Source organism: Leucoraja erinacea, chromosome 5 (genome assembly GCF_028641065.1).
Source record: "Leucoraja erinacea ecotype New England chromosome 5, Leri_hhj_1, whole genome shotgun sequence".
NCBI lineage: Eukaryota > Metazoa > Chordata > Chondrichthyes > Rajiformes > Rajidae > Leucoraja > Leucoraja erinaceus.
The window spans coordinates 64,890,894-64,911,883 of NC_073381.1; the positions used below are offsets into that span (position 1 = coordinate 64,890,894).

The 20,990-nt window shown below is 43.9% G+C and overlaps 1 protein-coding gene across 3 annotated transcripts in view; it reads left to right on the forward strand.

Moving 5' to 3' along the window:
* Nucleotides 1-20,990, forward strand: part of scara5 (scavenger receptor class A, member 5 (putative)) — a 98,366-nt gene that overhangs the window by 60,752 nt on the left and 16,624 nt on the right. For all 3 annotated transcript variants that reach the window (XM_055635810.1, XM_055635811.1, XM_055635809.1), the window contains exons 7-8: nucleotides 346-399; nucleotides 20,258-20,449. In XM_055635810.1, the coding sequence (XP_055491785.1) occupies nucleotides 346-399; nucleotides 20,258-20,449 (246 nt within the window). The remainder of the gene's footprint in view (nucleotides 1-345; nucleotides 400-20,257; nucleotides 20,450-20,990) is intronic.

Sequence of the window (20,990 nt, forward strand, 5' to 3'; positions counted from 1 at the left end):
CCTGATTTTAACCTCTCTATTCCACATTGCAGTACATTATGTAGCACAAGCCTTGATGCCACACCAGGTCTCCACCTCTAGGATAGGGATTCCATCAGACAGTTGGGAGTCACAAAGGTTTATGGTCAGAAAGTTGTTCAATAGCAAGTTCTGTTCCAATACAATATTTTGTGCATTACTTTAGAAGTGGGCACAGTGCAAAATTATTTCACCAGGATGTTACCTGGGATTTCAGGCGTGAGTTATAGGGTGAGGATGGATAGGCTGAGACTTTCAAATTCAGTTTACTCTTTGGATATATTTGTTCACTAACATGTATGTAATGTCATTATTTTTTTTAAAAAGGTCGCAGAGGTGAAAGAGGAAGAAAAGGAGAAAAGGGTGAGAAAGGAGATAATGGTGAGTATGGAGCAGATCGTTTTAAAGCTAGTAAATGGTGTTGATATTGTGTTGGGGCATTACTTGTATAATTAAATGTTAGGATTCTGTGCCAAGCTACCAAATGTTTATTGGTACTTTTCTCAAATAAGCGTCATTTAGTTACACCTTCTTTTGTAAGTAGGCTAAAAAGAGTTCATTTTGTTCCTTGGCCACACAATTCTTGAGCAATACGTACTATTTTTCTGCAGCACATGTTTAGAGAAGACAATGAAAAATCCTATACAGATACAAGTTATTTTTTTTCCAATATTTTAAGTATGTGTGGGTTTATATTATAACTGAAAATTCTTCCAAGGAATTGTGAAGAGACATGGTGAACTGCTAAAATATATGCATCTTGTTTATCCCACTCTCTCTGATAATGTTTCCTAATATTTTGTTTCTAGTTTCTGGGTAGGTCTTTGGTAATAATTTCATGCACAATTTAGTGTTGTGTATGAGTACAAGCATAATTAGTAAATATTGCTGAATCTCCTGACCCACATTCATCTGAGCATTTGTGTGTGGCAGATCTAGTTTGATGAAAAGTTTGGTTCATGACAACTCCTGCAATAGAAATAGATAATGGGTACAGTTCATTGTCCACTACCTGGTTTACTGACACCTTGAAATCACAAGAGCCAAACAGCTTTGACTGCTTTATGTACTGTAACATCTTGTCTTTATTTGAGCTCCATTTTCTTCTAATCTAACTAACTTTTCCTAACTTTTCCTTTACCTGGCTCTTGGGAAAAATTAAGGCTTATAGTAGATTGCTTTTACTTCACTTGAAATGAATACATAGAAACATAGAAACTAGGTGCAGGAGTAGGCCATTCGGCCCTTCGAGCCTGCACCGCCATTCAATATGATCATGGCTGATCATCCAACTCAGTATCCCGTACCTGCCTTCTCTCCATACCCCCTGATCCCCTTAGCCACAAGGGCCACATCTAACTCCCTCTTAAATATAACCAATGAACTGGCCTCAACTACCCTCTGTGGCAGAGAGTTCCAGAGATTCACCACTCTCTGTGTGAAAAAAGTTCTTCTCATCTCGGTTTTAAATGATTTCCCCCTTATCCTTAAGCTGTGACCCCTTGTCCTGGACTTCCCTAACATCGGGAACAATCTTCCTGCATCTAGCCTGTCCAATCCCTTAAGAATTTTGTAAATTACTATAAGATCCCCTCTCAATCTCCTAAATTCTAGAGAGTATAAACCAAGTCTATCCAGTCTTTCTTCATAAGACAGTCCTGACATCCCAGGAATCAGTCTGGTGAACCGTCTCTGCACTCCCTCTATGGCAAAAATGTCCTTCCTCAGATTTGGAGACCAAAACTGTACGCAATACTCCAGGTGTGGTCTCACCAAGACCCTGTACAACTGCAGTAGAACCTCCTTGCTCCTATACTCAAATCCTTTTGCAATGAAAGCTAACATACCATTCGCTTTCTTTACTGCCTGCTGCACCTGCATGCCTACCTTCAATACGAACATTATATTTGTACAGTAAAACTCCAGTAATCTAGCACCTGCAAAACTTTGGTCGCGCTGGACTAGCAGAACTTCTGGAGTATTGAGTTGAGTTTGAGCTTAGTTTATTGTCACAGTTACCGAGGTACAGTGAAAACCGTTTGTACTGTGCTAACTAGTCAGCAGTAAAACAAAACATACCTCAATTTAGCATCCTTCACCGCCCTTCACAGTCGGTAGGACTCTTCCTTTTAGACGTCCATATTTCCAGATGCCAGGCCGTAGTTGACGTGAGGAGGGCTCTGACACGTATGAACACGAGGAAAGCTGGAGGCCCAGATGGCATATCTGGGTGAGTACTTTAAGGGGCTGTCCCACTGTACGAGGTAATTCAAGAGCTCTCCCGAGTTAAAAAAAAATCAAACTCGTGGTAAGTACGTAGAATGTACGTAGCGGGTACGTCGGAGCTCGGGATGTCTCTTAGTGGCTCGTAACGCTAACGGCAGGTACTCAGGAAACGCAGTAAGCTCGTGAAGATTTTTCAACATGTTGAAAAATGTCCACGAGAGCCCCGAGTACCTAAGAGCGGCTATTACCATAATTCTCCGAGTTTGAATCAGGGGAAACTCGGGAGAACTCTTGAATTACCTCGTACAGTGGGACAAGCCCTTAAGTCTTGTGATACTCAGCTAGCTCCAGTGCTCACTACAATATTCAACCTCTCCCTGGCCAAGTCCGTGGTCACTGCCTGCTTCAAAAGATCCATAATTGTACCTGTACCAAAAAATGCCTCTCCAGCTTGGATGAATGACTACCGACCGGTGGCCCTCACCTCGGTAGTCATGAAATGCTTCAAGAGGCTGGTCAAGAACCACATCTGCGCCTTCCTCCCTCCCAACATGGACCCGTTGCAGTTCACATACCGTCCGAACAGATCCACGGACGCTGCGGTCTCCCAGGTTTTGCACACCGCTCTCTCTCACCTTGACAGCCAGAAGGGGGGCTACGTGAGGATGTTGTTCATAGACTTCAGTTCAGCCTTCAACACGATAGTCCCCACCAGACTTGCTGAGAAGCTGCTGGAATTGGGGCTTAACACCCCCCTGTGTGCCTTGGTCCTGGACTTTCTCAAGTCCAGGCCCCAGGTAGTCAAGATGGGGGGATATCAAGTCAAGTCAAGTTCAAGTTTATTTGTCACATACACATACGAGATGTGCAGTGAAATGAAAGTGGCAATGCTCGCGGAACAACAAAACAACCAAACAAATTATAAACACAATCTTAACACACATATTATTTTACATAATAAATAATAGAAGGAAAAACGTTCTGTACAGTTAGTCCCTGGTGAGAAAGGCGTTTACAGTCCGAATTGCCTCTGGGAAGAAACTCCTTCTCAACCTCTCCGTTCTCACTGCATGGCAACGGAGGCGTTTGCCTGACCGTAGCGGCTGGAACAGTCCGTTGCAGGGGTGGAAGAGGTCTCTCATGATTTTGTTTGCTCTGGAGTTGCACCTCCTGTTGTATAGTTCCTGCAGGGGGGTGAGTGAAGTTCCCATAGTGCGTTCGGCTGAACGCACTACTCTCTGCAGAGCCTTCTTGTCCTTGGCAGAGCAATTCCCGAACCAGATGGTAATGTTCCCGGACAAGATGCTTTCCACCGCCGCTGCGTAGAAGCACTGGAGGATCCTCGGAGACACTCTGAATTTCCTCAATTGCCTGAGGTGGTAAAGGCGCTGCCTTGCCTTACTCACCAGTGCTGAGGCGTGTGATGACCATGTACATCGAAGTCCCTCACCCTGAGCACAGGATCCCCCCAGGGTTGCGTCCTCAGCCCCCTATTGTACTCCCTGTACACACATGACTGTGTGGCTAGGTTCAGCTCCAACTCTATAATCAAGTTTGCTGATGACACTGTGGTGGTGGGCCTGATCACCGAAAATAATGAGAAGGCCTACCGAGAGGAGGTGGCTGATCTTGCACTCTGGTATCAGGACAACAACCTCCTCTGAATGTCAAAAAACTAAGGAGCTGATCGTGGACTTTAGGAGGGCAAAACATCCAAAGACGTACACACCACTGAAGATAAATGGGGATACCGTGAATAGGGTGAGCTGCATTAAATATCTGGGAGTCCACATCTCAGAGTATCTGACATGGACATCACATGCTGCCGCACTGGTGAGTAAGGCAAGGCAGTGCCTTTACCACCTCAGGCAGCTGAAGAAATTCAGAAGGTACACAAAATTGCTGGAGAAACTCAGCAGGTGCAGCAGCATCTATGGAGCGAAGGAAATAGGCGACGTTTCGGGCCAAAACCCTTCTTCAGACTGAACTCAGAGTCTCTCTGAGAATTCTTCAGCGCTTCTACTCAGCGGCTGTAGAACGCATCTTGTCCGGAAACATCACAATCTGGTTTTGGAACTGCTCTGCCCAGGACAAGAAGGCTCTGCAGAGAGTAGTGCGTTCGGCCGAACGCACTATGGGAACTACATTCGCCCCTCTGCAGGAACTGTATATCAGAAGGTGCAAATCCAGAGCCAGCAACATTATGGGGGACCCCTTCCACACCAGCAACAGGCTACGGTCAGGCAAACGCCTCTGCTGTCATGCTGTGAAAACAGAGAGGATGAGAAGGAGTTCCTTCCCAGAGGCCATTAGGACTGTAAACTCTTATCTCACCAGCGACTAATTTACTGTACCAATTTACTGTTGTGTTGTGTCTTTTTAAAATTGCTGTCTTTTTTTTCTCACAAATATGTAATTATTGATTCTGTTCTATCCTGTTTTGTCGGGTTTTTTGCACAATCCACAAGCATTGCCACTTTTCATTTCACTGCACATCCTGTATGTGTATGTGACAAATAAAATTGACTTGACTTGACTTGACATGATTACGATCGAGCCATCCACAGTATACAAATGCACGATAAAGGGAGTAACGTGAATACAGTTAGTGCAAGACAAAGTCTCGTAAAGTCTGATAAATAATAGACTGCGGGTCTCCAGTCGCACATAGTAGCACAGAACTGCTCTCTACTTGTTGGTAGATGGTGTTATTAGTTGTTGCTCCTATTATTACGTGTTACACAGATGTATGATACACATTACGATGAACCCAATAAAAAATATTCAAAGACTCAGTATCCTGATTCCCTGCCACAAATCTGCTCCATTCCTGATGCCTGGTCTTCTGGACCCCAACTCCAGCGATGACTGTACATTCTTATTCTTTTGTCTAATGCTGGACCATCAGGATTTCCAAATTGATTATTTAACAGATGCCAAATTAACAGAGCATGTTTGAAGCTTCCATCCTGAACATCCCTTACCAGTTTGACTTCAATGATCTGAGCCAAGTTTTGCCCATCAATCAGTATAATCAGTAATAATGGGTGGCCATGGTGTTGCAGTGGTACAGCTGCTGCCTTACAGCACTTGCAGCGCCGCAGACCTGGTTTCGATCCTGACAACGGGAGCTTGCCTGTACGGAGTTTGTGCGTTCTCCCCGTGGATTTTCTACAAGATCTTTGGTTTTCCCCCACACTCCAAAGGCGTACTGGTTTGTAGGTTAATTGGCTTTGTATTGTCCCTAGTGTGTGTAAGATAGTGTTAATTTGCAGGGATCACTAGTCAATGCGGACTCGGTGGGCCGAAGGGTCTGTTTCTGCGCTATATCTCTAAATTAAACTAAACTAAAATCAATAACCACCATTAGTGATCATTGTGACTAGCTAAATATTTAATCTGGTCTAAACTCTTCAATACTTTGCCTGAAGACTTATTCAAGTTTTCTGTTCTCTTGATCATGAAATTACTCAGATATATATCCTTATCCAACTGAGTCATTTGCTATTATGCTTTGTTCTTGCTTATTCATATATCCATTATTGCTTTGTTATTACTCTGCTTTCTGGCCTTGTTGCTAGTGGCATAAATGTATGTTGGCCCTATTCTATCATTTTTTTCCTCGATAAGTCATTGTGGACTTTCCTCTTGAGCCTCTGCCTCTCAAGCAAGATGGCTGCGTGCCAGGACGCTGCGGCTGTGAGCTCTCCTAAATTGAACTGTTTTTTCGTCTTATCTCTGTTTGTTTGGTGGGAATTGTGCCAGGGTAGACCAAACACGATTCACTTCACCCGAGAATCGCTAACTTTTATTGGAACGACGCAACAACTGGGGGTTTTGTGTACTTTCCAACATACACACGAGATTCCAGCAGAGATCAGCAGAGCACCGGGGTCCCCATGGATAACCTCCACCAACAGTCACCGCAGTAGACGGAGAGACCGCAAACAGAAGCGAGGGCGTAGAGCTGGCGTGCTAACTCGGCTAAAGAGGAATCCGCACAGACCACCACTCCCCAGCCTCTTTGTCTCCAACGCCAGGTCTCTTAACAACAAGATGGACGAGCTAAGACTCTGTTTATCATCACAATCAGCTATCCAGGATAGTTGTGTTCTGATAATCAGTGAGACCTGGCTCCATCCTGGAATACCTGATGCTGCTATCGAGCTAGCGGGCCGGGCTACTCACCGCAGCGACAGAACCAAAGCCTCAGGTAATACAATGCGGGGGGGGGGCCTGGTTGTTTTTACGAACAATAACTGGACTACGGATGCTACTGTTACTGAGAGATATTGCTCACCAGACTTAGAAATGATGGTAGTTAAATGCAGACCCTACCATCTCCCAAGAGAGTTTTCTGTGGTTTTTATTACAGCCATGTACTTAGCTCCGGAGGCTAAAGCTAATGTAGCACTTGGCTACCTGCTAAATGCGATCAACAAACAACAGAACTCACATCCTGATGGGGTTTTTATCGTGGCTGGTGACTTTAATCACACCAACTTAAAGAAAGTATTGCCACGGTTTGTGCAACATGTTAAATGCCCAACTCGAGGGGAAAACGCACTAGACTGTGTTTATTCTAACATTCCTAAAGGTTACAGAGCCTTAACCCTCCCCCCCCTTGGACAGTCAGACCACCAGTCATTGTTGTTATTCCCAGCCTACATCCCCATCAGTAGAAACCTGAAACCCACTACCAGGATCATTAAAACTTGGCCAGAGGATGCAACCTTCCAACTGCAGGACTGCTTTCAGAGCACAGACTGGAGTCTATTTTATAACCAGGACCTAGAAGAGTACGCTGCAGCAGTACTCTTCTACATCAGATGTTGTGTAGAATGTGTCACCATCAACAAGTGCATCCGTGTCTTTCCGGACAGGAAACCACGGATGACTACGGAGGTCCAGCGTCTTCTGAACGAGCGGGACTTGGCCCACAAATCTGGCAACAAAGAACTGTACAGCACTGCCAGACACAACCTTTAGCGGGGCATTAAATCAGCTAAAATGTTCTTCATGGAAAAGATCGAGGACCATTTCACCTCCAGGGATACAGCACGCATGTGGCAGGGAATACATCACCTAACAAACCTCAGGGGCAGCCGGGACCCACCGACAGCTGCAAATACATTGCTGGCAGAGGAGCTCAACCACTTTTTTGCCCGTTTCGAGAGAGGTCCAAATGAAAGAACCTCTCTTCAACTGGACCCTGCTGACCAGCCACTTACCCTCCAGTTAGAGGAGGTAAAGCGGGCCCTGAGAACTGTTAATGCTAGTAAGGCTGCTGGCCCGGATGAGATCCCAGGCAGGGTGCTCCGGGACTGTGCTCACCAGCTCGCTGGGGTATTCACAGACATGTTTAACCTTTCCCTAGCGCACTCCTCCATGCCAACGTGCCTGAAAACCACCATTATCATCCCGGTGCCCAAGCAGACAAACATCAACTCCCTCAATGACTACAGGCCCGTTGCTCTTACATCTGTAGTCTCCAAGTGCTTTGAAAGGCTGGTCCTAGGTCACCTTAAATTATCTCTCCCCCACTCACTTGACCCACACCAGTATGCATATGGGGCTAATAGATCTACAGAGGATGCCACAAACACTGTCCTCCACGCTGCACTACAACACCTAGAGGAGAAGGGGTCATATGTCAGGATGCTTTTTGTTGATTACAGCTCAGCTTTTAATACAATCATACCCAGCAAGCTGATCACAAAAATGCTAGACCTTGGCCTCAGCAGTCAACTGTGTCGGTGGATATTGGACTTTCTCAGTGAACGCCCACAGACGGTGAGACTTGGACCCTACACCTCGACATCCCTGACCCTCAGCACAGGAGCACCGCAGGGCTGTGTGCTCAGTCCGCTCCTCTACGCCCTATACACACATGATTGCTTGCCCCATCACCCCGCAAATAGGATCATAAAATTTGCGGACGATACAACCGTGGTGGGGCTCATCTCAAATGGGAACGAGGTCGCCTATAGAGAGGAGGTGCACAGACTTTCTGAGTGGTGTGCTCACAACAATCTCTCTCTGAACACTAAAAAGACAAAGGAGATCATCACTGATTTCAGGCGACATAGAGCGGAGCTCAGGCCACTGGAGATAGGGGGCGAGGAGGTGGAGAGGGTGCCTAGTTTTAAATTTCTGGGGATCAACATCAGTGAGGATCTTAAATGGTCTGTGAACTCTGCTGTAGTTGTAAAAAAGGCGCAACAGAGACTTTACTTCCTCAGAACACTGAGGAAGGCCCATCTGTCTGCTAAACTGCTGGAGTCTTTCTACCGCTGTTCAGTAGAAAGCATACTGACTTACTGCATAACTGCCTGGTTTGGGAACTGTTCAGCAGCTGACAGAGCAGCTCTCCAGAGGGTGATAAAAAACTGCCCAGGGTATCGTTGGACTCCCCCTGCCCCCTCTGGGGGACATTTACCACTCCAGATGCCGCAGCAGGACCTGTAATATCGTGCAAGACATTACACATCCTTGTCACCACCTTTTCACACTGCTGCCCTCAGGAAAAAGGTACAGGTCGCTAAAGTCACGCACTGCCAGACTCAAGAACAGCTTTTACCCATCAGCAATCTTGGAACTGAACTCTGTCTCGGGAGCGGGTTATGGGGAAGGAGGGGGGGGGGGGGGGGGGGGGGGGGGGGGGGGGGGGGGTGGGAGACAGTGTTAATTTATGTAAATGTGAATCCATGGGTGGATTTGGGGAGGGAGGGAGTGTAAAAAGTATGAGTATGTGAATGTTTGAAGTTCTTTTAAATGGAGAGACACAGTAATCTCGTTGTATGTGACACATGCAATGACAATAAAGCATTCCGATTCTGATTCTGATTTATTGTGATGGGAAAGGAATTTCTATGATCCAAAACTGAAGAAGGAATGATGATGTGCGTGATCTTTGAATGGGGATCTGAAGACAACGACTTTTTAACAATGTTGTTCCTTCTTGCCAGTGAATGCTGTGGGATGTGGCCACTGTGCACCAATTATTGAGAGGATTAGTTTTAATTCCATTGTTAGGAACCGCAATCAAGCAACTTTTTTGTCCTGTATGATTTAACGCTAATTATTTTCTTTTAAAAAGTAATTACAAGATTATGGTGGCTCATCCTGAACAAAGATGCAGTGGGAGTCACCAAACAGGAACAATATTGGAGCAAATGTTTTGAAGTATTTTTATTAGATTAGATTGGCAGTATTCCAACATGGAAGGCACGATACACGTGGAAGTAGTTATATACTTTTTCTAAAGGCTGCTTTCTTATTTCTCTACATTCTGTTGTGAGGACTATGAATGCACATTGACTGTTATTTGTTCAATTACAATGCCTTTCCGCCTACTTTGGCTGGAGTTGTAAAGTGACGTGCAGGTTTTTCTATTGTGATATTATCTGAAAGGTCCCATAATTCTGCTTTAGATTGTAAATTAAAGTACGGCCCAGCATTTGCATCTGCTAGTCATAAATCATAACCCACAAACACAGGCTGGAATGCCTGGATAATCAAAATAGTTCACATAGGTCTTCTAGCCTGGTCATTAAGCATGGATCAGCTGGCACATGCCCAATAATGAGTCATGGCAATGATTAGACATAAATCGGTTTGATAAATTAAACTTGAATTAAGCTTATTTATTCAAAATAATCTTTGCTATTTCTCCATTCATGCAGTCAGCATGTTTTTGTAGGTAACAGACATAAAGACATATGAAAAAAGTCAGGCCATTCAGCCCATTGAGTCCACTCCACCATTCAATCATGAGTGATCTATTTTCCCTCCCAACCCTATTTTTCTGCTATACATGAAATACCTGCCTATTCTAAATTTTGTCTGAGAGTGAGTTAAATCCCCAATATGGATTAAGCAAATAATCCATCTGTTGTACAACGAGAGTGCTGTATTATCAAAGGTGCCATGTTTCTAAAGGAATGATAAACCAAGGCTGGATCTCTTTGCACAAATCAAAAAGGAGCTGAAAGTTCTGCTATTATCTTGGCCAACTTGCTTACTTTGACTAACAACACAAAAAGCAGAGCGATACAGTTATTTGCTTATATACAGTAAGCACTCTTCAAAATCTATCACTGTTGAATGAAGCAGTACAGGATAACTAATAATATAAACTCAAGCTTTTTCTTCACTTTTTTTTAAGCATGTTCATCAAATTCCATAAAATTCCTGTCCAGTAAAAATAATTATTTTCTTTGGTTTGTTCAATCATTTTTTTTAATCTGTTGTGATTATTGGTAATGTACAACCAAGGTTAATATGCAACAAGGTAATACAACCAAGGTTATCGAAGCACTAAAATGCATGGGACATTCAGCTGGCTAGATATCTATACTTCCTGCAGTGATGGAAACTAAAATGCAGAGGCACACAGGTGCTCTGACTGTCCATCAGAGCCATTGCCAACCCACCAGATTTATTTTACTAGAAGTGTTACTTAAACCATCATGTAAAAAGCATCTCCACAGCAGTGAAGTAATGTTTTTTTGTTTAGTTTAGAGATACATTGCGGAAGTAGTCTCTTCATCCCACCGAGTCTGCGTCGACAATTGATCACCTGTAAACTAGCACTATCCAAAACCCTAAAGACAATTTACAATTTTTACCAATGCCAATGAATCTATAAACCTGTATGGACTACAAACTCCGTACAGAGAGCACCCATAGACAGGGTCGAAACCGGGTCTCCGGCGCTGTTGCGACACCATGCGGCCCCTAATGTCCACAGCAATTTCTCAAGACATAATTATCTAGACGTTATGACATTTAATGTGGACTTTGCTGCCACAATTGGCATATATTACCAAACCCTTCATTGTTCAAAATTGTGTTGGACTGTTTTTTCCATGAAAGCAGTTTGATACAGCTGATCTTCAGGGAATAGCTAAATCAAGCATTGGTGTGGGAGTAGAAATCCTTTTGTATGGTGGAACAACAATGTGAAAATATGATATAACCAATGAAACCGTTTTTGTTAAAAGAGCATGGTTTGTGGAGTTTACAATTTTCTGTCTATGAATCTGCCAACGTATGGAGGTTGTGAAGAATATATAGTGATGCCCAGCAATGACATAGTGACATAGTTACATCCCAGCAATGTGTGAAGAAGCCTGAAATCACGTCATTAATTGTTCTGAACACTTGTGGCATGTGGATGAGAACAGATCTCCCTCAGGCCACTCAATCCCCTTTACTAACCACAACCTCTAAACCCTTGCAACTAATTTCAATCTTATCCCTCTTCACATTATCTGATAACGATTCTAACTACTGACACTCTGTGACAAATTGTGCCTTAAACCAATTCTGAAAGTCATAATCCAACCTACTCAACACTCAGCGTTACCATTCCCATGACTATCTCTCCCTAATGATCAATTAACTGGACCCACAGAGGAACGCCTATAATTGCGTTGATTACATAAGATCTATTCTGTGCTGCATGACGGCTTACAGCAAACCCTGAAAAAATATTTATTGGTTCACCATGCTGCACTGATTTTTAACTATGTGCTATATGCAATGCAAGTACAACATGTGAGTGTAGAACATAATGCTGTCGCCCATGCAACTAAAAAGGCAATACGTGGAGAAAAGATGAGGTACGAAGGTAAGCTAGCCTAGAATATAAAGGAGGATAGTAAATGCTTCTTTAGGTATGTGAGGTGGAAAAAATTAGTTAAGACCAAAGTTGGACCCTTGAAGACTGAAAAAGGTTAATTTATTATGGGGAACAAGGAAATGGCAGATGAGTTGAACAGGTACTTCATTAAGAAGGACACAAACAACCTTCCTGATGTACTAGTGACCAGAGGATCTGGGGTGATGGAGGAACTGGAAATCCACATTAGGCAGGAAATGGTGTTGGGTAGATTGATGGGACAAGGTTGATAAATGCCCAGGGCCTGATGGTCTACATCCCAGTGTATTTAAGGAAGAGGCTCGATAAATCGTGGATGCATTGGTGATCATTTTCCAATGTTCTATAGATTCAGGATCAGTTCCTGTGGATTGGTGGGTAGCTAATGTTTTCCCACTTTTTACGAAAGGCGGGAGAGAGTAAACAGGGAATTATAGACCAGTTAGCCTGACATCAGTGGTGGGGAAGATGCTGGAATCAATCATGAAAGAAGAAATAGCGGCACATGTGGATAGCAGTAACAGGATCGGTCCGAGTCAGCATGGATTTACGAAAGGGAAATCATGCTTGACTAATCTTCTGGAATTATTTGAGGATGTGAGGATGTAACAAGGAAAATGGTCAAGGGAGAGCAGTGGATGTAGTGTACCTGGACTTTCAGAAATCATTTAATAAGGACCAACATAGGAGATTAGTGGGCAAAATTAGGGCACATGGTATTGGGGGTAGAGTGCTGACATGGATAGAAAATTGGTTGGCAGACAGGAAACAAAGAGTAGGGATTAACGGGTCTATTTCAGAATGGCAGGCAGTGACTAGTGGGGTACCGCAATGCTTGGTGCTGGGACTGCAGCTACAGTATTTACAATATACATCAATGATTTAGACGAAGGGATTCAAAGTAACATTAGCAAATTTGCAGATGACACAAAGCTGGGTGGCAGTGTGAGCTGTGAGGAGGATGCTATGAGAATGCAGGGTGACTTGGACAGGTTGGGTGAGTGGGCAGATGCATGGCAGATGCAGTTTAATGTGGATAAATGTGAGGTTATCGACTTTGGTAGCAAAAACAGGAAGGCAGTTTATTATCTAAATGGTGTCAAGTTGGGAAAAGTGGAAGTACAACAGGATCTGGGGGTACATCAGTCTATGAAAGTAAGCATGCAGGTACAGCAGGCAGTGAAGAAAGCAAATGGCATGTTGGCCTTCATAATAAGAGTAGTTGAGTATAAGAGCAAAGAGGTCCATCTGCAGTTGTACAGGGCCCTAGTGAGACCACACCTGGAGTATTGTGTGCAGTTTTGGTCTCCAAATTTGAGGAAGAACATTCTTGCTATTGAGGGAGTGCAGCGTAGGTTCACAAGGTTAATTCCCGGGATGGCGGGACTGTCATATGCTGAGAGAATGGAGCAGCTGGGCTTGTATACTCTGGAATTTAGAAGAATGAGAGGTGATCTTATTGAAACATCTAAGATTATTAACGGTTTGGACACGCTAGAGGAAGGAAACATGTTCCCGATGTTGGGGGAGTCCAGGACCAGGGGTCACAGTTTGAGAATAAGGGGTAAGCTATTTAGAATGGAGATGAGGAAATACTTTTTCAAACAGTTGTGAGTCTGTGGAATGATCTGTCTCAGAGGGCGGTGATGGCCGATTCTCTGGATACTTTCAAGAGAGAGCTAGATAGGGCTCTTAAAGATAGTGGAGTTAGGGGATATGGGGAGAAGGCAGGAACGGGATACTGATTGTGAATGATCAGCCATGATCGCATTGAATGGCAGTGCTGGCTCGAAAGGCCGAATGGCCTACTCCTGCGCCATGGTTATTGTCTGTTGTCTATTTAAGAAAAAGCATCGCTAGTGCTTCTCTTTGTGCTGTTCTACTAGAAAAAAATACAAACTATTGTTTTGAAACTCCTGCCTTCAATTACCACTGAAGTCAGAGTTTAACAGCATTCCCAGTATTGTACACAGCTTTGCTTCAAATACATAATCCCTTTCCAGGCATGAAATAATCTGTAGGCCAATGTTTTCTTTCCCTTAAAGAGATTGGTAATTTTTTCCTGCAGTCAGTTTCCTGATCATTTTTGGTAGCTTTTATCTTTAAAGCTAAAAATGTTAAATGTGTGTTGTTTGAATACACCCAGAACAAGATTCCTAGTCATGCAACGTAAGCATTATGCTACTGTACATCTTGGCCCATCCAGATATGTTGCAGTCTATTCTGCACATACTGTATGTTGTAGCACATGTTCATTGTATAAGTGCTGCACATATTGCAGCTCCGTTTCATTTACTTTTGAACCCATCTATTTCATTTGTTATTAAATGGTAATGGCCCTGCCCCACTTCGGAAACCTGAACGGAAACCTCTGGAGACTTTGCGCCCCACCCAAAGTTTCCGTGCGGTTCCCGGAGGTTTTTGTCAGTCTCCCTAATGGTCGAAAGTGGTTTCCGCTTCTTCTATGTTCTGGCGATTATTGCAAAAAATTCAAAACCAGCTACGACTAAAAATAGGTTGCCATTTTAAATCGGTAATTTTTTATTCGAAGCCGGTTGCGATGCTAGTTGAAGGTGGTTGCTGGAGGTTGCAGGCGATGGACGGTCTTACCTTCCACTACCTGCAACCTCCGGCAACCACCTGCAACCTCCGGCAACCACCTGCAACCTCTGGCAACCGCCTTCAATAATGATTGAAATAATCGCCGGAACATAGAAGAAGCGGAAACCACTTTCGACCATTAGGGAGACTGCCAAAAACCTCCAGGAACCGCACGGAAACTTTGGGTGGGGCGCAAAGTCTCCAGAGGTTTCCGTTCAGGTTTCCTAAGTGGGACAGGGGCATTACACTTCAAGCCTTTGCTTCAATTTCTAACTCCAGCAGTGAATTCAACAGCTTCATAAAACTCCTTATGAAATGTACTTGTTCCGGTTTCTAAACTTAAGATTTAATATTTAATTTGTTTCTAGATCTCTTTGTTAATCACTGCAATATTATTGACTTCTATAATGATAGGGGTAGGTTTTCACAGCAGGGATGCGTGGTTTTGGGCTATGAAACTTTAATACCTCTCCCCTCCTGGTTCCATCCACCTGCTACTCTCATACGTTAGCCAATGGAACCTCTTACCCATCTGATTACATCTGCCCTTCACCTCTCCCTTACATGGTTTCCAGCTGATTCCAGACTAATCAGTGGGTCCCCACCAAAAACATCCATTCCTTCTCCAGATGTTGCCTAGCCCGCTGAGTTCCTCCAGCACTTTGTGTTTAGATTAAATTAAATCTCAGCCTCATAATACATGTAGTTAGCCACCCTACCTCTTAAAAATTGGTTAGGTGACTGTGACACACTTAATTCTAATATGAAATTGGACAGGATGCAACCTAGGTGAAGTGGGTCCTGCGATTTAAAAAAATGTTTCCATCTCACCCAAACCAACTCATGTGTAAAAATTCTCCCCATTGCTTTTTAAAAAATCTAATATGTCCCATCTTTTTATATCTTGAGGTTCTCTTTTCAAATTATCCTAGAATATCCCTCTGTTCTGTTGAAGTCGTTGATTTTTCATGTCTTTCTTCATATTGGAGTGCCTTCATACCAGTGCGTATCCTAGTGGACCTATCCAAGTCAAGTCAAGTTTATTCGTCACATACACATACGAGATGTGCAGTGCAATGAAAAGTGGCAATGCTCGCGGACTTTGTGTAAAAAGACAAACAAACAAACAAACAAACAACCAAACAAACTACAAACAGATTTGCATATTCTTTTACATATTAAATATTGTGGGCGGAAGGAAAAAGGTTCAGTAAAGTTAGTCCCTGGTGAGATAGGAGTTTACAGTCCGAATGGCCTCTGGGAAGAAACTCCTTCTCAACCTCTCCGTTCTCACAGCATGGCAACGGAGGCGTTTGCCTGACCGTAGCAGCTGGAACAGTCCATTGCAGGGGTGGAAGGGGTCTCCCATGATTTTATTGGCCTTGGAGTTGCACCTCCTAATGTATAGTTCCTGCAGGGGGGCGAGTGAAGTTCCCATAGTGCGTTCGGCCGAACGCACTACTCACTGCAGAGCCTTCTTGTCCTGGGCAGAGCAATTCCCAAACCAGGTGGTAATATTTTCGGACAAGATGCTTTCCACAGCCGCTGAGTAGAAGCACTGGAGGATCCTCGGAGACACTATGAATTTCCTCAATTGCCTGAGGTGGTAAAGGCGCTGCCTTGCCTTACTCACGAGTGCTGCGGCATGTGATGTCCATGTCATATCCTCAGAGATGTGGACTCCCAGATATTTAAAACAACTCACCCTATCCACAGTATCCCCATTTATCCTCAATGGTGTGTACGTCCTCGGATGATGTCCCCTCGTAAAGTCCACGATCAGCTCCTTATTTTTTTGATGTTCAAGAGGAGGCTGTTATCCTGGCACCAGAGTGCTAGATCAGCCACCTCCTCCCGGTAGGCCTTCTCGTCGTTGTCTGAGATCAGGCCCACCACCACAGTGTCATCAGCAAACTTGATTATTGAGTTGGAGCTGAACCTAGCCACACAGTCATGTGTGTACAGGGAGTACAATAGGGGGCTGAGGACGCAACCCTGGGGCGATCCTGTGCTCAGGGTGAGGGACTTCGATGTATTTCCTCCCATCTTGACTACCTGGGGCCTGGCGGTGAGAAAGTCCAGGACCCAGGCACACAGGGAGGTGTTGAGCCCCAATTCCAGTAGTTTCCCGGCCAGTCTGGTGGGGACTATCGTGTTGAAGGCTGAACTGAAGTCTATGAACAGCATCCTCATGTAGCCCCCCTTCTGGCTGTCAAGATGAGAGAGAGCGGTATGCAAAACCTGGGAGACCGCATCGTCCGTGGATCTGTTCGGATGGTATGCGAACTGTAACGGGTCCATGTTGCAAGGGAGGAAGGCGCAGATGTGTTTCTGCACCAGCCTCTCAAAGCATTTCATGACTCCCGAGGTGAGGGCCACCGGACGGTAGTCATTCAGACAGGCTGGGGAGGCAGTTTTTGGTACCGGTACAATGATGGATTTTTTGAAGCAGGCAGGGCCCACGGACTTGTCCAGGGAGAAGTTGAATATTGTAGTGACCACTGGAGCTAGCTGCGTAGCACAGGACTAGAGTACTCGCCCCAAGATGCCATCGGGGCCTGCAGCTTTCCTCGTGTTCACCCGTGTCAGAGCCCTCCTCACGTCGTGCTCGGACAGCGAGAATGTGTGCACACATATGCTTTACTTTCCCTATTACCTCTGCATAATATGAAAGTCCATTCCTGGACTGGATGCTCTCTAAAAACACTTAGTGCCAACGGCAATGAATGGTGGCAGAAGCAGAGAACATATCCAAATGCTGATTTATTGGTGGAGATTACCGACACAGACAACTGGAATAGTCGAGTCGAGGTCATGGAATTTTGCAGCACAGAACCTGGCACATTGTCCCAACTGATGTGTGCCAACCAAGATATGTTAACCATCTCTTTATGTCCCTCATGGTTATATATACCTCTCAACCCTCAGCCTCTTGATCTCCAGGAAAAATAGTCCCAGCCTATCCACCCCTTCTTTATAACTCAAACCCTCCATTCCAAGCACCATCTTCATAAATCTTTACTGCACTGTTTCCAGTTTAATGACATCCTTCCTTTGGCAGGCAAGCAGAACTATGCACAATACTCCAAGTGTGATCTCAAGGGATGCAAGGCATTTAAAGAACCCCTTCAGTGTTTGGTCTTCACATATACAGCCAGGTGCAAACAGATCTAGTAATAAATGATTTTGTATGAGCACATCTCTCAATGAATATTCTTGCCATCAACAATTTTATAAACAACAGCTCGAGGCTTGTAAGTAGTGATGTGCATCGGGGTTGGTGCTAGGCTCATTGCTGCTTGTGCTTTATATCAACAATTTATATGAGAATGTACAAGGCATGATTGGTAAGTTTACAGATGACACATCTATTGTAGCCAGTGAAAATTGTTATCAAAAATTGCAGCAGGATCTTGATTAGCTGGGCAAGTCAGTTGAAGATTGGCTAATGGGGTTTAATGCAGATAAGTGAGTGAGATGTTGCATTTCGGAAAGTCAAACCAGAGCAGAAATTTCACAGTGAATGGTACGGACATGAGGAGTGATGTAAAGCAGAGGGATTGAGGAATGCAAGTACACACTGTGGTGCCACAGGTAGTAAAGAAGGCATTTTGTACATTGACTTTCATCAGTCAGGATACTGAGTATAGAAGTTGAGACATTACAGTTGTGCAAGATGTTGATGAGGCTGCAATTGGTGTATTGTGTTTAATTTTGGCCATCCTACTCTAAGAAGGATGTCATTATGCTGGAAAGAGAGCAGAGAATATTTATGACGCTAGATGGAGAGATTGGCCACACTAGGACATTATTCCTTAGAGCATAGGAGCTGAGGGGTGATCTTAGAGAGGTGTATAAAATAATGGGGGAAATTAATAGGGTAAATGCATGTTCTTTTACCGAGGGTAGGGGAATCAAGAACAAGGGGACAGGTGGGTGAGGGGAATGGGGGACACAAGGCAAAACTTTTTTATTTTGGATTGCAGTACATATACGGTATGAGCTGTCAGGGGAGGTAGTGCTGGCAGGTACGATGACAGCATTTAAAAGACAGTTGTACCAATACATGGATAGGAAAAGATTAGATGGATGAAAAATAGTAAATCATCTCCAAATACTGCTTTAAATATTCTTGGAAAAAGGCTGTATTCTTGTATTCTTGTATTCAAATTTTATTGTCGTTGCCTCACTTTGAGACAACGAAATGAATTTCCTGTACAGCAGTATCGTTAAAAAAAATCACAAGAAAAATAATAAAAATAAATAATAAATAAATAATAAAACATATTAAAAAAAAAAAAATTGAAATTGAATTAAAAATTTAGCAAAAGCACAAACACAAAAAGTCCACAACACAACATAACATAAATGGCACCCAGGTGAGGACGGCACATAGTCCAGCCAGCCTCCCCTCCGTGGTGACGGGGCCTTCCGAGCACCTGCAGTCGCCGCCCCGGGTGGCCCGATGTTCAGGCCCTCACGCCGGGCTGGTGGAACGGACGCCAAGCCCCGACGGTGAGCAAACTTTTTCTGATTTGGAGTTGCAGTACATATACGGTGGTCGAGCTGTCAGTCGCAGGGCGCCGCCCGCGTTGGGAGCCCTGCAAACCGCAGCTCCTTGAGTGCTGGCACTCCGGGCTACGGTAAGGCATCGCCAGCCCCGCGATGTTTCAGCGCTGTCCCGCCGCTGCTGGAGCTCCGGTCGATCCCGGCAGGAAAGGCCGCGCCAATCCAGGTAGGTAGGCCGCTGTGTGGGGGGGGGGGGGGGGGGGGGGGGGGGGAGGACGCGATCGAACATAGTGGATAGGAAGCGGCTGAAAAAGCACCGTGCCCTCTTAGATGGACACAAAAAAAAACACAAAAAAATACACTTTTAACATAACAAAATAAACAAAAAAAACAAAAAATACCGGGCTGTAGGTGGAGGCTGCTGGCACCAGCGCCACCGGAAGTACAAGATACCTGCCAGTACCTGTAAATGTCTTCTCTGCAGGTAATATTGCCTGCTTCCCACATTATGCACTAGTTGCTTAAAACTATCATTCTTAGATTTTGTGTCAATATTATTTATTGGAAATTTCATCATCAAACACCATGGATTGTTTACCACAACTACACTCGAATAGTCCAGTGTAGATCAATTCCTATGAATATGTTCATTGCATTAGTTTTTGCACTGTCCACCGAGAGCCTCATTCACAATGTGGTTCTGGTGATAACTATAAAGTTTACAAGTATGTTGTTATGTTCACTTCCAGCAGTACTTTGCACATTTTGTCAATTTTTTGTATTACGCTCATAAGCCTGCGAGTGTATAAGCCTCTCATCTTCCGATCAACAACAATCAGGCCTGAAGTTTCCTCCTATTCTGCATGCTTTCACTTTTACTAATTATCTATTGTGTTTTTAACCTTCTCAAGAATTCAATAATAACTAAACCACGAGTCTATGATCTGCTAATAAATTTTCAAATGTTCACTTCTTCTTTTTCCAAAGAAAATTCCAGTAACTTCCTCTCAAAATATTTTCAGTGGTCAGCAATAAAATTATTTGGGTTCGATCTTCTTTCCATTAATTCTTACCCAATGGAGTGAGAGTTCCAAATGTTCAATCCGCCCCAATTTATGGTTCAGAAGGTTTGGGAAATTACGTCCAATGCATCTTCAATTTCTTTGCAACAATCAGATGCCTATGCTTTGTTTATGTTGGTTGGCTTTTAATCATTTTGTTAATCCATGTTTTCATTAGGAGAAATTGGACCTGTGGTAAGACTGGTGAATGGCACAGGACCTCACGAAGGCAGGGTGGAGGTTTTCTATGACAATCTCTGGGGGACAGTGTGTGATGATAAGTGGGACAAGTTGGATGGAGAAGTGGTCTGCAAGATGCTTGGCTACAAAGAGGTTTCTGAAACCGATACAGCAAATAAGTTTGGACAAGGTAACTTTTTTATATTTTGTTTTTGAAATAACAAAACATTCTTGTGCTTGAGCAACGTATAATGATACAGTCTGGATGGGTGTGGAAGTTGGTGTGGAACCCAGTTACGTTTCTATCCCCATTCCAGTCCAACATATGGGACCATGGCCTTCTCCCATACCATAGTACCATCAATATCAGAGGAGGCACATTTCTCCAGGGATAAACCCCCACCCCGTTTCCCACTAAATACCATTGGTATGCTGCGACTTTAAGATGTTAACTTGTTAGTTGTGTTTTGAGCAGCATCTAATTTGTAATCCAGATTTTACTTCATATCAATTTTGTTCTGATGAGAATTAAGTAACCATTGTTTCATTGGTTTTACTATCATTGGCCACAGCAGCCTGCATGGGTAAAGGATTTGACTGTAGCATAAAAATAAACCCTCTGAAACAAGTGATCATATTAGCCCAACTACAGAAAACTCAATCTGCGTAGATTTTTTGTTGTACAACTATAATGCAGTTGTATTTTTTTTATTTTCTTAATAAAATAAAGC